The 17,433-nt window shown below is 42.6% G+C and overlaps 1 protein-coding gene across 1 annotated transcript; it reads right to left on the bottom strand.

Moving 5' to 3' along the window:
• Positions 1-316: 316 nt before the first annotated feature.
• Positions 317-17,013, bottom strand: EFCAB3 (EF-hand calcium binding domain 3). Its single transcript, XM_070394650.1, has 9 exons — positions 16,928-17,013; positions 14,186-14,262; positions 12,190-12,333; positions 10,824-10,895; positions 9,652-9,772; positions 6,471-6,664; positions 5,953-6,137; positions 3,308-3,430; positions 317-661 (listed from the first exon to the last, which is right to left on the bottom strand). The coding sequence occupies exons 1-9, from the start codon at positions 16,999-17,001 to the stop codon at positions 335-337; spliced, it is 1,317 nt and encodes a 438-aa protein (XP_070250751.1). The 5' UTR covers positions 17,002-17,013; the 3' UTR covers positions 317-334.
• Positions 17,014-17,433: the final 420 nt, after the last annotated feature.

Here is a 17,433-nt window from a genome sequence, read left to right as displayed (position 1 = left end):
GGAGGGCCCTTAGGAGCTCACAAGGGTAAGTAGCTCTGTGTCCAGGTAAGTGCCTGCTTTCAGTTTTTCTCCTGCCCGGGCAGTGTTGAGCCAGAGCCAGATGGGGGCAGCAGAGGGCAGCTGGTTGCTAGGGAAATAACTGAATGACATTTATTTACTAGAAACAATTAGAAAAGGGAATCCATATTATGACTTAAACTTTTTCACTGGTTAGAATTTAAAAGATGTCAACATTTCCAGCTGCTAAGAATGTACTAGACAAAATCAAAGAACCATAATTTTGATATCTATGAAAAAGTAGAATGAAATGAGCTGCTTAGAAAATGTAGGAATTTCATTGTCGAGACCCTTTGAAACCTTTCCGTTTTCTTTTTCTTCCTGTTTCTATGTCACATTCACTGGTATCCGAAGAGGAAGAGACTGAAGAATTGTGGAAGGAATTTCTATTCATGCAGGCATCAAACAACCTTAAGTCCTTTGGGGAAAGTAATTCTTGGCAAACATTCCAGGACCATGTATAAGTAGAAAAGGTTTCATAAAAGGACTCATTTTTAGTGTCTACTCCAACCAAATCCCCTCGGATCTTATGCCAGAAATTTAGCATTTCTTTCCGGTGCTCAAGAGCAGTTCCTAAGTTATAGATTTCTATAGCTCTCTTCACCTGTAACGAGAAAGGAGAAGTTTACAGTTGTTATCTTAAAATATCTTTGATTTGTGGACCACAATTCTAAATATCCTGAGAGTTATGTTGAAAGTCACCGAGTTTATATATTGGAGGTGCCTCTTGAGGAGTTAGGAGTTGATGGACAATGAAAATAAATTACTTTGGAATAATGAGATTATAAGAAATTTTATAAGAATATTAATAATACAATAGACTAAAACAAAGAGGAAATGTGGGATGGCGATAGGCTCTGACTATAAGAGGAGTGCCCAGAATGGCTCTCAGTCCACCCTAGGTCAGGGAGGGAGAAAATGTTGAGCTCCGTAGGTCCTTAAGGATTTTGTAGAATTGAGAGAGTGGTGACGGGAAGGTGTTCCAGGGAGAGGGGTTAGTATAAGCAAAGGCTCAAAGGCAATAATAAATATCCTGGTGTTGGTGGGGAAGGGGGGTAACGCACTGTGCTATTGCTAAAGCGTCAAGTTTAAAGTGGGAGGGAGTGATGAAGGCAAGGCAGGCAAGGCCTGCTGTACCAGTGATTGGCCTAGACTTGGCCTCCCTTAGGCTGGGGAGAACCCTTTCCTCAGTGAGAATCACGCTGTAGTGAGCCACTCTTTCTGATGGACGTGGGATAAATTCGTCAATTGTGTGGAGCATGAAATATACTTGAAAAACCCTGTCATCCGTGAGAAGGAAGCATTCATTCTTAAGCAGGACAGTGATATAGTTGGATCTCCTGTGTGGAGAATAGGCAGAGGGGAGCAGCCAAGAGGTAGGGCTACAAGGTTGGAGATTGTTGTCTAGGCTGAACCTGATGAAGGCAGTAGTGATAGGATGGAGTGAAGAGGACAGATTTGAAAAATCTTCAGGGGAATGAGAGTAGCCAGATTTGGTGATTGGTAGATGTGAGGAATGAGGAAAATGTGTAACTTAAGGATGACTCCTGGCTTTCTAGTTTCAGTGATTGGGAAGATGGTAGATATCAACATCTGAGATATTCACCCAAGGAATAGCCAGTTTGATGCAGATAATGAATTTGGTTTTGGACATGTCAAGTTGGATATGCTATGAGACAGTGAAGTAGAAATGTCTAGCAGTCAGAGAGGTAAGACAGAAGTACTGGAAAGAAGTCCAGACTAGTGACAAATTTATAAATTATTAGTGTATAGGTGGCAGTTGAAATACGTAGGGTAGATCAATAGTCCAAACAATACTCATCCCAGCTTTTCCTTCGATTAATGCAGAGATCCCCAATATTCTGCTCTGACTGGGTTATAGGTATGCCAAGTTATTGATCTTCCCAAGCATCTCAGCCCTTGGGGCATCTGGTGTGCCAGCCTGGAGGCCTTGGGCTCTCAGTAGCCTTCATTGAAGTTACATTTATCACAATTACTATTGCTCATTTCCTTCTCCCTGTCTACCACCCTTACTCTAAGCTCTGTGAGGATAGGAACTGTGTTTTTTTCTCTCTGGTATCTCCTAATCCCAGAACTTTGTTAACAATGGATAAATATTTACTGAACAAATGAGTGGATGAGCGTATATAATGAGAAGAGCAGCAGGATGACACTAGAAAACAAGGAAATATTAAGACTTAGGGATGAACATTCAGGAAAGAAGAGAAAAAGGACACAGAGCTACAAGGAGAATTGAAGATCCAGTATTGTAAAGGCCAAGGAAGTAGAAAGTGTCAAGGAGAGTTTTGTCATTAGTGTCAAATACAGAAGGGAGGCGGAATAAAATAAATACACCTCAGTCTGTTTCTGTGGACTACAAAAGTAACTAAGAAGTCAGGTCACAAAAATAGACAGGTAGCATAGACTTGTGGTTACAAGTGTGGATTCTGGAGCCAAGCTGCCAGTGCTTATAATTCTGGCTCTATTATTGCCTAGCTGTGTGCCTTTGGGCAACTCACTTAACCTCTCTGTGCATATCTGTAAAATGATTAGGAATGATAACAGTGCCTACCTCAAAGGGTCATTGTGATAAGTAAATGAATTAGTGCATGTGAATTAGAGCACTTGAAGAACACAATGCCTGGCACCTAGGAAGCTCACTTAAACTATTGTCACTATTATTCTTTTAGCTGTTGTAATAAAGAATCTTTAACTCATCATGATTCCTTGAGTGTACCACTCACTGTGATTGTTGATTTAGTATCTATTTCCAGCATGAAACAAATTAATGTCCCAGAAATGATGCTGGGTATGGCTCCATAGGTGATTAGCAGGATAAATTATAACAGTTAACATTGGAATCCATTTGATTATAGAGCAAGAAATGTCATTATGCCCAGCTGGTGTGGCTCAGTAGTTGAGGGTTGACTCATGAACCACGAGTTTACGGTTTGATTCCTGGTCAGGACACATGCCTGGGCTGCTGGCTTAATCCCCAGTAGGGGTGTGCAGGAGGCAGTCAATCAATGATTTTCATCGATGTTTCTCTATATCCCTCTCCTTTCCTCTCTGTGAAATCAATTTTAAAAGTTAAAAAAAAGTCATTACAACAGGTAAAAATTAGAAATGATCTATGTCTTATTTTAAAGACAGAGGAGAAAATACCCTCTTGGTTTTATGGTTGTAGTATTGAAGTGGAAAATATTTTTATCAATGCTTTCTGGGAAGGCATTCAAGTCTGAGTACTCACATGCGGTTTAAGAGCAGCTGCCTCAGCCACTGTCCATTTCTCCTTTTTCTTCAACATTTGGTCAATGGTGAGGAGCTCAGTTGGGTAGCCGGAGGGAGAGTCGATAAGCTTTATATTTGCTGCCTTGATGCGCATTTTAAAAGAAGGTTAGTGATGTATTTTAGTTTGAATTATACAACAAAGACATAATAAACAGAAGTATATTGTATTATGAAAGGGTTTGTTATGATTTATAAGGTTATTGCTAAAGCACTTCTCAGGTGTTTTGGGGTACCAGGTATTGTCCCATGTGTAGATGGGCATTTAGCAAATTCTCTCTTATAATGATAAAGCCTTCTCATAAGAGAAGTATTGACTTTGAGATGATTTATGTATGGAATGGATATAGAGGGTAGAGAGGAGCCAAATCCATCCTTACTCAAACTTTCCAAGCCATCACACAGCACTGAAATGAATATGCTCTCCACAGAGTACAATGTATATTACTCCCAGACTTCTCATGAGAACAAGCCATCCATGTTCCTTGTTCCTGGGCTGCTGGACAATACAGTAGAAATCTTGTGAATATGCTGATTGCTTTTGTGAAAATGTATATTGCCTAATTTCTTCCAAACCTTCAGTACTGTTTGATATTACTTTTCTTCATTCACTGTTAACAGTCTTCCTAGTAACCACTAGAAAACTAGACCTTCATACTCCCTCAGATTGTCTCTTCAAGGCTATCTAATATGAATCCTTTTTACTCTTCTTTCCACCTTAGGATATCTCCATCCTTGAACCTGGTTTTTCCTCCTTCCCTCTTATATGTGAGTTTTTCCTAATTTCCAAGGCCAAAATCTCCCCCTGTATCTTTATTTGTTCCCTGGACCGTATCCCTTCAATTATCCTCTTTCCAGGGCCAACTTCATGGGTGTGTGACCTATGCAATTACATAGGACCTCAAATTTAGAAGGGCCCTGAATTCAGCTTAATGTTCCACTGTTGCTGTCTTTATGTTCTTAATAATTTTGGACAAGGGGCCTACATTTTTATTGTACACTAGGCCTCACAAGTTATATAGACAGCTCTGTCTCTGCCCCTCATTTATTCAGTTTCCCCTTTTCATTGAGCAATGGTTTTCAATGTTGGCTGCATGTTGGCACTTTAAAAAATACTGATAAACCATATTGTCAATGATATTTGCCTGTGGGTGTGACTTCATTTGGAGAGCTAAAGACAAAGTCTTGACTTTAGGTCATTTGTGATCATCATGAGACTCATTAAAATTTTTTTTTATTATTTTACTGTGGTAAGAACTCTTAACAAGAGCTCTATCCTCAACACTATTTTTAGTGTACGATACAGCATTGACTACATACACAGTGTTGTAGAGCAGATCTCTAGAATTTATTCATATTGCATAATTTTTACTTCATCCCTATTGATGAGCAATTCCCTATTTTTTTCTCCCTCCTCCTGCTTCTGGGACTCTTAAACCTATGCCTACAGGGACCTTTTAGGCATGTTATAATGATGTGAACCACACATGGATCTCTGAAACCCAGAGATGCTCCACAGGGTGGGCTAGTCTCTAGTCAAAGCTTGATCTTGTTTCTAAGGCTGGAAGGCCTGTGACAAACCAGGGTAAGGACAGAGCTTGAAAGACTATCCAGAAACTAGGGGATACTTGCCTGAGACCTTAAAACTCATGATGATAAGTGTACCTTGAGAGGAGGGCAAATAGATTAGAGGCAACAGATCTTGAAGTAGATCCAGAAGGTTCAGCTGGGAGTATAAATGAGGTTCCAGTCCAAGGGCAGAACAGCCCCTCCACCACAACATTGTTCCTTTGGGTTGTGTCTGGCCCAACCACCATCTAGAGCCAGTTGAGGGAGACCAAAATGCAGCTTCTGGTCCCCGAGTTGATGGAAGAACAGTTGGAGGTAGGACCTGAGGGCCTTTTTATTATTATTCTTGTATTCCCCACCCCCCAACCCCGAAACCTAGGATTGTATTTTTCAGTAAGTTTAACTATTTGTTGAAATTAAATATTTATACCTGAGCTTAAATTTAGGACTATGTCTATGGAATCTGGTTTGAAATAAAATGACTAAAAATATCTGTCATTAAAAAGCATGTTACTAGTTCTGTGTAAGTTAGAACTTAAAAACACAAGTATTTAGCCCGGCTGGCATGGCTCAGTGGTTGTGCATCGACCTATGAACCAGGGGGTCACGGTTTGATTTTAGTCAGGGCACACGCCCAGGTGAGCTGGATCCCCAGTGTGAGGTGTGCAGGAGGCAGCCAATCAATAATTCTCTCTTATCATTGATGTTTCTTTTTTTTTTTTTAATATATTTTATTGATTTTTTACAGAAAGGAAGGGAGAGAGATAGAGAGTTAGAAACATCGATGAGAGAGAAACATCGATCAGCTGCCTCCTGCACACCCCCGACTGAGGATGTGCCCGCAACCCAGGTACATGCCCTTAACCGGAATCGAACCTGGGACCTTTCAGTCTGCAGGCCGACGCTCTATCCACTGAGCCAAACCGGTTTCGGCATCATTGATGTTTCTATCTCTCTCCCCCTCTCCCGTCCTCTCTGAAGTCAATAAAGACAACGCAAGTATTTAAATTAACTGATGTGACAAAATCTAAATCTCACCTGTGTTTTCCAATCTCTTTTATGGAAAAAGTAGTTATCAAAGAAACTCAGAGGCTCCTTTCTCCTAAGCATTTCTAATTTATGCATGTCTTTGAATGGCTTTCCCATTACCAGCCCATCCACATTAGGAAACAACGGAAAGATGGGTATTTTTGAATATGGGTTATCTGAAGGAGGGTTGCATCCTAAAAAGATAAAAAATGTTATCACAAATAATATAAGAAATTCACATGAAAGACATACATGTGGCATCTATTTTGCTTTGTCTACACTTCTCTGTGCCATGACCCATTTTTTTTACTCTCCTGTGACCTCCACCCCTCCACTTCCTGAAGACTCTCAGCTTCATCCAGGTATCTGAGCACTCAGGTAATATATACATTTTTGCTTTCAAATGATATCTGGGTAGATAGGCTGTGGTCCTGCTCTTACAGCACTTGGCCTCTTGTATTTATTTCTGACCATTAATATATAAATAAATCCTTTACAATAGAGGGAAAAAAATAAATGGCTCTTACTCCTGAGCTCCTCAAGATATTTGAATAAATCCTTTTCTTTCATTACTGCAATCCGAGTAGCATTAGCAAAGGCAGCTGTGCTTGAGGTCAGAGGTGTGCACATGTCTGCCTTAAATCTCCTTTTTCCATAATCTGTAGGGGAGGGATTCCACAATATTCCTGCAGTGGTTTCTTGGAATTTTCTTTGAAAATAGCTAAAATAAATAAAGGAAGAAAGAAAATAATCCAGAAATAAATTAAAAAATGCTACAGTTCTATTGAAAAAGTGCCTGTTAGACAAATGGGGGGTGGGGGAGGGGGAGAGTCAAATTGCAAGTTATATATACTGAATAAATTTATTTTAAATTTAATTTGTATAGTCATTCACTATTACTTACTGAATGCCTGTTTCTGTGACATTTATAGAATATCTACTGAATACTGCCACAGGCCATTTGACTACTTTATTTATTTACTAGAGGTCCAGTGCACGAATTCGTGCATGGGTGGGGTCCGGCCAGCCCAGCTCCAATTGGGGCAGATTGGGGCTGGGCCTGTTGGGAGGAAGAGATGGTGGGAGATTGGCCAGCCGGTCTGCTCTGATCAGGCCGATCATGGCCAGGCTGGCTGGGGGGAGGGGTCACAGGTGATTGGCTGGCAGGCCCCGCTCCTGATTGGTGTGGGGGGCAATCGGGGGTGGAGCTGGCTGGGGGCAGGGGCTGCAGGCCAATCAGTGTGGTAGAGGCCCACTGAGGGAGGGCCGGGTGGGAGGAGGGTCCACAGGAGGTTGGCCAGCAGGCTCCCGCCCCTATTGGGATAGGGGGGTGATCAGGGGTGGGGCCAGCTTGAGGGAGGGGCTGTGGGCCGATTGGGGTGGTGGGGGCCAATTGGGGGTGGGGTGACTGGTGGGAAGGATCACAGGAGGTTGCCTGGTCAGCCCCACATCCAGGTTGGGCGAGTTCACTGGGCGCAATGGGTGTCATAATGACAGGTCATTTCAGTCATTACAGTGTTCCAGTCACTGGGTATTCTAGAGGCCCGGTGCACAAAAATTTGTGCACTTAGAAGGGTCCCTCAGCCCGGCCTGTGGCCTCTCGCAGTCTGGGACCCCTCAGGGGATGACCACCTGCTGGCTTAGGCCCACTCCCTGGACCTAAGCTGCAATCGGACATCCTTAGCGCTGCTGAGGAGACGAGAGAGTCTCCCACCACCACCACCGCTGTACTGGCAGCCGTCAGCCTGGCTTGTGGCTGAACAGAGCTCTCCCTGTGGGAGCACACTGACCACCAGGGGGCAGCTCCTGCATTGAGCATCTGCCCCCTGGTGGTCAGTGTGTATCATAGTGACCAGTGATTCCCAGTCGTTCTGCTGTTAGGGTCAGTTTGCATATTACCCTTTTATTATATAGGATAGAGGCCTGGTGCATGGGTGGGGGGCTGGCTTGTTTGCCCTGAAGGGTGTCCCGGGTCAGGTACCGCTGGGGTGCCTGGCCAGCCTTGGTGAGGGCCTGAGGGCTGTTTTCAGGCTGGCCACACCCCCTTCAGGGAGGGGGGTCCCCGCTGGTGTGCCTGGCCAGCCAGGGTGAGGGGCTGATGGCTGTTTGCAGGCTGGTCACAGCCCCTTCAGGGTGGGGTCCCAGCTGGGGTGCCTGACCAGCCTGGGTGAGGGGCTGAGGACCGTTTGCAGGCTGGCCAAGCCCCCAGCCACCCAAGCTCCCAGTGGAGGCTGGCTGGAAGCAGGTATCTGGGATTTATTTGTCTTCTATAATTGAAACTTTGTTGCCTTTTACGGAGGCCACAGCCGGCAGGAAGCTTGGCTTCCTCCATCACCAGGGTAACCAAGCCTCCGGCTTGCTCCAGCTCCGTGGCTGCTGTCTGCCATCTTGGTTGGGTTAATTTGCATATAGTTGCTCTGATTGGCTAGTGGGCGTGGCTTGGGCATAGCAAAGGTACAGTCAATTAGCATCTTTATCTTTTATTAGTGTAGATACATATATTTTTAATATATTTTTTATTGATTTCAGAGAGGAAGGGAGAAGGAGAGAGAGAAATAGAAACATCAATGATGAGAGAGAATCACTGATTGGCTGTCTCCTGCACACCCCACACTGGGGACTGAGCCCACAACCCAGGCATGTACCCTTGACCAGAATTGAACCTGGGACCCTTCAGTCTGCAAGCTGGTGCTCTATCCACTGAGCCAAACTGGCTAGGACCCATTTGACTATTTTTTTAAAAACATATTTTATTGATTTTTTACAGAGAGGAAAGGAGAGGGATAGAGAGCCAGAAACACCAAGAGAGAGAAACATCGATCAGCTGCCTCCTGCACAGCCCCCAATGGGATGTGCCCGCAACCAAGGTACATGCCCTTGACTGGAACCGAACCCAGGACCCTTCAGTCCGCAGGCCGACACTCTAGCCACTGAGCCAAACTGATTAGGGCCCATTTGACTATTTTATATATGTAGTTTCTGGGCTCTGGCTTCCTTCCTCTTTCCCAAGACCAACCAGGTAGTTCTTGGCTGGGTAGCTCAGTTGGTTAGAGCGTCATCCTGATATGCCAAGGTTGTGGGTTGGATCTCATCAGGGCACATATAAGAAGCAACCAGTGAGTGCATAAATAGGTGGAACAACAAATCAATGTTTCTCTCTTTCTCTCTCCTCTCCTCCCTGCTCCCAGGAAAAAGACTCATTTGGGTGTGAGAATGCTTCCTCATCTTCCACTCATTTTGTATCTGGCTCTGCTCCACTCCAAAGGCTACTTTGGCAAGTCTGAACTTGCTGTGCCTTCTCTCACACTCAAAGGACCTCTTGAAAGCCCCTAGTAGTTCTAGCATGAATGGGAGTGTTTGTATTTAAACTAGACTTTTAAGCCCACCCCAAATCATCCTTGGAAAAGTCTTATTTTCCTGGGATTCCCTAGCTTAAGGTAGGAAAGGCTGAACTTTCTTAGCTGTCTTAGGTCCTTAAGTGGGGACTGGAGATGGTCTGAGGGCAGCCTTGCAATTTCAGAGCTGGGCAGTAAGTACTGTGGGGATAAAGTGATGACATCTCATGTTGTGGCACATGACCATCTGCCCACACATCTCCTTTGTTTTGGAGCAGACCCCGTGAAGTAGAATGTTAGTGAGAGGAGACTGCCTTGTTAATATCCTCATAGGTGCTTCTGAGAAGGTCCTTTTTGCCCCTTTGTCACTTACCTTACTAATTCTATTATAGCCTTTCTGGGTAAGGCTGAAATCTCTACAAGCTTTGATAGAATTTCAAACAACAGGATCCCTGGGTTTCCAGCAAAATCTAAACACTTGTCTTTTTCTGGAACTATGAAGGGGAAAAAAAGATTCAAAATGCTTTCTGAAAAAAAATCATCAAAGAAGTACTAAAACGACAGTCTTTTTATTGTATTTACAAAATTAATACCAAATCAAAGACTTGAGAATTTTAGAAAAACTTTCAACATCTGTTCTATTATAGAAAGGTAATTTTTATTATTGAACAGACAAAATAATCATGGAATTGAAAAAAGACTTTTAGTTCAATGGCCTCTAAGTAAATATAGTAATACATTTAACACAAACATGAATTATATGTTAAGGACAATTGTCCTGTTCTAGGTAAAGGAGTGGTTGGTAAATATAGCTCTGGCTTGCAGGCAAATCCTTGTTACTATAACGGTACTTGAAGCAATAAGTTCTGTTTGCGCTAAGGACAGTACATAGCCATGAATGGGTATATTTTCAAAACAATATATAGTATCTGGAATTTGGAATGTATTTATCCTAGAAAGCATGATATGAATAGGATTAGACTTTCCAAGGCACCTGTTAAACTCATAAACAAACCATCAGAGGACTAATAAAAATATTTACTTTCATATTATTTATAACCTTATGTGAGAACATGCTCTCTAACCTGTAGCAGACTCTCCACAGCCCTTGCACTGAGGGCAGAGGCTTCCTCAGGGTGAGGAGGATATTTTGGGGGAACAGTAAATTATGTACACCCAAATTTGCATGAGACAGAGCATTTTTCTTTTTTCTATATTTTTTTCTTTTATAAAAGGAGTGCCTCTCAAAGTAGCACATGTACTCAGTAAAGAATTAAAATTCTATAAAAGATGTATTTTTCTACACCACTGCCTGAGTGCTCTCATTAGAGATCAAAAAATAGTATATCCTGGAGAAGTTAAACCTAAAACTGTATCAATTTGCTCAGCAAATACAGTTTGGGAGAAGCAGTACAAAAGTAAGTCACATTCCCGAGTACACATTCTTGATTTGTCTCCTCACTGGAGGCTGAAATGAATAATATTTACTATGCAGTGAATTGCAACTACTTCATCTGCTATATATTCCGTAGTATCTCTACTTACCCACAGCTCTAAGAAAGCGGTCCTTATCTGTTAGCACCTTCATAAAGTCTGAGAAATTCACTTTCCCATCTCCTGCAACAGAAATCTAAGTCTCAGAACAAGGATATAAGATGCATTTTAATTATCAAATTATATTTTAAATATAAAAATGAAAATATCATGGGCCATCTAATAGTTAAAATCAGAGCATTTTAGGGTTGGAGATGTGCTCAGGTCTTCTTGAAGTGGTCTTAGACACTAGTCACCCACAGCACATCGAAGCAATGGTGGGGTGTAAACATCAAACCAGGGGCTCCTAACTACTACAGTCCTATCCATTCACTCCTTTAATAGAGACTTGCCATTTTGCAAGGAGTCCACCCCTGCTTTCCACTCTATACCTCTAATATTTCTATTATTACAACATCCCCAAGTTGTACATTGTTTCCTCTAAAATTAAGTGCAATTAGAGTCGTGTGAGTGTGTTTCAATGAAAGAATAGAAAGATTGGGCAGTTAGTGGAAACAAGTGAAGCTTTAACTAACTGGTGACATCGACTCACATGGGGAACTGATGCAAACTGAACAGGGCACTGGCAGCTGGGTGGGGAGAGGTGTGAGAAAATAATATTCTGAATATATTTCCCACACAACATATCAGTTTGGGCTACTAATCAGTAGGTCAATATATGCAAAGAAAACATTATCTACATGCTACAAAAATATCAACAAACAGCCGTAACCAGTTTGGCTCAGTGGATAGAGCGTCGGCCTGCGGACTCTAGGGTCCCAGGTTCGATTCCGGTCAAGAGCATGTACCTTGGTTGCGGGCACATCCCTGGTAGGGGGTGTGCAAGAGGCAGCTGATCGATGTTTCTCTCTCATCGATGTGTCTGACTATCCCTCTCCCTTCCTCTCTGTAGAAAATCAATAAAATATATTTTTAAAAAATATCAACAAACATTCTGTGGCATTTGAAATTCAATATAGGTGGGTTGTAATGATGGAAGGAAGATTTGTCGTAATTATGATTCATACAGAAACAAAGGGCTTGGATTTCCCTGACAACATGGCATTGTGAAATTGTCAATGCCTTTGCATCTGTTATTGTAAGGCACCCTCCAAAATGTACATGACGACAGGTAATCTGAATTCAATATTGAAATATGGCAACCACTTTTATTTTCCACACAGGATTTTTCAAGGAAGCATTACATTGATTTTATAACTTGTACACATACCTCACTGATATCCTTAAAGAGAACCCCATACATATATACTTTTAGCAAATAAGTGAGGTTCATTTCTCATGTTCATAAGGTCCCTGAGAGAAAAATATATATTTAAGGAAAGCTTTTATGAGAAAAATAAGAAGTTTAAGTACTCACCGTCAATATCAGCATATTTTAATTCATTATAGAGATCATGCTTGGTTAGATGCATTCCCACCTTAGCTAAAGTGCACATCATTCCATGAAAATCAATACAGCCAGTTTTATCCTTGGTAAAGAAGTTGTAGGCATCTTGGAAGGCTGGGGAAGTGGAAATTAGTTAGGACAGTTATTCAAGAATACATACATATTTTAATGGAACTAGGACAGACAATACAGTTGATTGGAGATCATGTTCTGAAAATATATTGAGAGAAATATGAGTACTTAATAGACATTCCTTAAGAAGGATAGTGTCCTTGCATGAGTTTTGAACTGGAATCAACTAGTTGGTGGAAAACCAAACATGTAGGCAAAATGACCTTTGAAAGATGTCCACACCCTAATTATTGGAATCTGTGAACTTATTACATTGCATGACAAAAGGGATTTTGCAGATGTAATTAAAATAGAGGATCTTGGATTATCAGAGTAAGGGCTTGACCCACTGTTGCTGGTTTGAAGATGCGGGAGGGCAATGTGATGTGGAAAGCAGAAGGGACTGAGAAAGGCTCTTGATTGACAGCCAGCAAGGAAATGGGGACTTCAGCCCTACAACTGTACAAACTGAATTCTGCCAAAAACCTGAATAAGCTCAGAAGCAGATTCTCCTCCAGAGCCTCCAGATAACAGGCCAGGCTGACCAACACCTTCATTTCAGTGTTAAGGCCTGGAGAAGAGGAACCAGGCAGCTCACCTGACTTCAAACCTAGAGAAATCTGAGGTCTGTATGTGTTGTATAGACACAAAGTTTTTTTCAAAGAAATACTCAATGCGTTAATTAACTGGAGCCAAAATTACAATGTAGTTTCTAAAATTAGCAAATGAACAAATAAACCCAGAAGAAAGTATATCCCAAATGGCACCAAAATAAAACATTTCATATCACATTGAAGTGTTAGCATCTTCATGTACAAGAGTGATTAATTCTATAGAGATAATGATACCTGCCTTATAATTGTGTCTAAAGTTTACATCACTCTCCCTTAATGAAAGGAAGGCTTCTCTAGGGCTGGAACCATCTCTGACTTGTTTCTATTTTTCATAGTATTTTGAGCATGTTAGTAGGCATTCAGGCATCAATGCAGCTTCATCAACATTTATTGCATACCTTCTATGTGCCAGGGGCTGCTCTAGGTGCCGAGGAAACATTTGTGCACTAAACAAAAAAAGATCTCTGCTCTTTCATAAATATGCAAATTAGATAATATGTTAGAAGGTAATCTATCTAGAACTACATAGATAATATGTAGTAAGTGCTATAGAAAAATGAAAAAGTAATGTAAGGTCAGGGGACTGGGAGTACCAGGGATTGAGGGATAGGTTGCTTGTATTAAATAGGTGAGAGGGAGTGGATATCTGAGAGAAGAAAGAGCTAGAGCAAAGGCCCTAAGGTGGATGGGCCCGGCATGTTCCAGGAGCAGCAAGGACGTGAGTGTGGCTGGAGCAGAGTAAGTAAGAGGAGAGGAGGAGCAGGAGAGGTCAGAGAGGTAATGTGCATGTAGGCATGGTTATGTTTTAAAATTTATTTTAAATTTTATATCATATTGGTTTTAATTTGAAAAAATCTTAATTGACTTCAGAGAAGAAGGGAGGGAAAGAGATAGAAACATCAATGATGAGACTCATTAATCAGCTGCCTCCTACACGCCCCCTATTGGGGATCTAGCCCACAACCCAGGCATGTACCCTGACTGGGAATCGAACTGTGATCTCCTGGTTCATAGGTTGATGCTGCAACCAACTGAGCCACCTGGCTGGAGTGGAAGATATTTACTTGAAAGTAATCCCCCTTCCTTCCCACAAATTAGATATTGAATTAAATTTTCTCTCTCTCAAATAGCAGAGTACAGTAGACAACCCTTGAAATTCCTAATCTCTCAGAGAAAAAACTTATCAGATATATTAAGGGGCTTTTGTTTATGTTTTCATTTGGGGGAATGATTCTCTTTACCTTGAATTTGTGAAGCACTCAACTTCCTTTCTTTGTGCCCTAATTGGCATGGGAAAGATCCTGGTAAAACTTTATCCCTGAGAAAAGATGTGAAAAGATTAAATACTTATTTGAAACGAGCAAATATTAGTTCCATTCATCAGTTTTTGCTGACTGGAATGATTGTAAGCATCACAATATATCTAGAGTCATACCATCTAAGGGACCTGTTAGTCACTTGCCAGAAGCTACAGGGTGGACAGTGAGAAAATCTTGACCACTGAGGTCCAACTCCCTCTGTTCTTTACTTGCCCATCACCCTTACCCCCTTAAAAATATATGATTTTTTTTCATTTTACAAAAGAGGAAACTGAGGCTCAAAGAGAATAAGTGGAAAACCTGGGACTCCAACAAGGTTTATCTGACTCCAAAAAACAAGGTTTATCTGACTCCAAAAGCTCAAGAATCCAAGCCTTATACTATTTAAGCTGTTTCAAATGTTTAACTAGTTTAAGTAATCTTATGGTGAATATCCTTATAGCAAAAGTTTGTATCCATGATTATTTTATGACTTTAATTGCCAAATTATATTTTTTACCAGCATATGAGAAATTAAAGGTAGATCAGTCTCTCTCTCTCTCTCTCTCTCTATATATATATATATATATATATTTGAGGCCCGGTGCATGAAATTTGTGCACGGGGGGGGGGGGGTCCCTCAGCCTGGCCTGCACCCTCTTGCAATCCGGGACCCCTCAGGGGATGTCCGACTGCCGGATGTCCCTGTGGGATCGGGCCTAAACCGGCAGTAGGACAACCCTCTCGCAATCCAGGACTGTTGGCTCCTAACCACTCCTCTGCCTGCCTGCCTGATTGCCCCTAACCACTCACCTGCCTGCCTGATCACCCCTAACCACTCTGTCTGCCTGCCTGATCTCCCCTAACTGCTCACCTGCCTGCTGATCGCCTGCCGGCCTGATCACCCCTAACTGTCTCTGCCTCGGCCACAGCGGCTTCGTCCGGAAGGATGTCCGGAAGGTCGTTCAGCTGTCCGGTCTAATTAGCATCTTACGCTTTTATTATTATAGATAGATATTTTGTGTAAATTTGCAGTACTTATTAGTGTAGGGACATAAAAATATATTATGAAAAAAATGGGTTTGCTTATAATATGGTAATTTCCAAAGTAAACTTATAATAATTACTAGAAGCCCAGTGCACAAAAATTTGTGCACTCGGGGGGGAGGCCCTCAGCCCCGCCTGTGCCCTCTCGCAGTCTGGGACCCCTTGGGGGATGACCACCTGCTGGCTTAGGCCTGCTCCCCGGGGGATTGGGCCTAAGCTGACAATCAGACATCCCTCTGGCATCCCGGGAGCCCTTGGGGGATGTCCACTTGCCAGCGGGGAGCAGGCCTAATTGCAGTCTGACATCCTTAGTGCTGCTGAGGAGGCAGGAGAGGCTCCCACCACCACTGCTGTACTGGCAGCCGTCAGCCTGGCTTGTGGCTGAGCAGAGCTCCCCCTGTGGGAGCACACTGACCACCAGGGGGCAGCTCCTGCATTGAGCGTCTGCCCCCTGGTGGGCAGTGTGTGTCATAGTGACAGTCATTCCCAGTCGTGTGCTGTTAGAGTCAATTTGCATATTACCCTTTTATTATATAGAATAGAGGCCTGGTGCACGGGTGGGGGCCGGCTGGTTTGCCCGGATCAGGGTGGGGGTCCCGCTGGGGTGCCTGGCCAGCCTGGGTGAGGGGCTGATGGCTGTTTTCACACTGGCCACACCCCCATTTAGGGTGGGGGGTCCCCACTGGGGTGCCTGGCCAGTCTGGGTGAGGGGCTGAGGGCCATTTTCAGGCTGGCCAACCCCCCCAGGAACGAAAGCTCCCAGCCTCTCCTTTTCTTCTTTTTTTAATTCTGGGATTGATTTACCTTCTATAATTGAAACTTTGTTGCCTTCAGTGGAGGCGGGAAGCTTGGCTTTCTGCTCGCTCCAGCTCCGCCGGCTGAAAGCAGGTATCTGGGGTTTATTTATTTTCTATAATTGAAACTTTGTTGCCTTCAGTGGAGCTCAGAGCCGGCCAGGAAGCTTGATTCCTCCATCACTGGAGCAACCAAGCCTCCTGCTCACTCCAGCTCCGTGGCTGCCGGCTGCCGTCTTGGTTGGGTTAATTTGCATATAGTCGCTCTGATTGGCTGGTGGGTGTGGCTTAAGGCATAGCAAAGGTAAGGTCAATTTGCATGTTTGTCTTTTATTAGATTAGATTATAATTTTATAAATTAATTTTATTTAAAATATATTTAGTGCCCTAACCGGTTTGGCTCAGTGGATAGAGCGTCGGCCTGCAGACTCAAGGGTCCCAGGTTCGATTCTGGCCAAGAGCATGTACCTTGGTTGTGGGCACATACCCAGTAGGAGTGTGCAGGAGGCAGCTGATCAATGTTTCTCTCTCATCGATGTTTCTAACTCTCTATCCCTCTCCCTTCCTCTCTGTCTGTGAGAGAGACACATCAACTAGTTGCCTCCCACAAGGTATCAAGCCTACAACCGAGGTTTGTGCCTTGATCAAAATTGAACCCGGGACACTTCAGTCTGCAGGCCAATCCTCTATCCACTCAACTAAACTGGCCAGGGCTCACAGAATAGATATTTTGAAGAGCATTCTAACTTGTTTCATCATAGCCTTTATGGATATTTAATATATTCATCACCTTAATAACTCCTTACCTTAATATATTTATCGCCTTAATATGTTCATTACTTACCTCTTGCCATGGGCGCTGGGTATTTTTGTTAGAGGATCCAGCTTAAATTTTTGCTTAATGTCAGAAACTGCCATTTGGCCAGTAACTCTGTCTGGAATTCAGAAGGTACAATTAAGGCTCACAGATTAATTTCTCTATAGTACAACTTTCTTTTGCAACGTTCTCAGCTCAAGACCTAAAATTTGAAGTCCAGGGCCTCAAGGCATGGTAAGATGTATAAATTAAAGTTAGAGGTTTGTGCAAAGTTGGAAAGCCATGTGGAAGGTCCCCTTGGAATATGTAGAAAAAATTATTTCAGGACAAAATTTATTTTTGAAATCAATGGGACATTTCATTATAACTGACAGAGAATAAAATGTTATAGCACTTCCAAAATACTTACCTGTTTATATCTTGGATACCTGTGTAGTAGTAAGTAGATTTTTCCAGGGTTCCCTTCTGTGAGATCCCTCTGAAACCCATGTGATTTATTATGAACCCATAGATCTTAAAAGTAGAATAGGAGT

Source organism: Myotis yumanensis, unplaced genomic scaffold, assembly GCF_028538775.1.
Source record: "Myotis yumanensis isolate MYYU_CA2020_CCGP unplaced genomic scaffold, mMyoYum1.0.hap1 SCAF_16, whole genome shotgun sequence".
In the NCBI taxonomy this organism is placed as follows: Eukaryota; Metazoa; Chordata; class Mammalia; order Chiroptera; family Vespertilionidae; genus Myotis; species Myotis yumanensis.
Note: the sequence above shows the minus strand (reverse complement) of the source record. Positions and strands in the feature narration are given on the sequence as shown.

Excerpts from the sequence above, each read along its gene's own strand:
- EFCAB3 (XM_070394650.1), bottom strand. The coding sequence starts at position 17,001 with ATGGCAGTTTCTGACATTAAGCAAAAATTTAAGCTGGATCCTCTAACA. Across the intron at positions 14,263-16,927 it reads CCCAGCGCCCATGGCAAGAG|GGATAAAGTTTTACCAGGAT; the intron begins GTAAGTAATGAA and ends ATCTTTTCTCAG. Across the intron at positions 6,138-6,470 it reads ATATCTTGAGGAGCTCAGGA|GATGCAACCCTCCTTCAGAT; the intron begins GTAAGAGCCATT and ends TTATCTTTTTAG.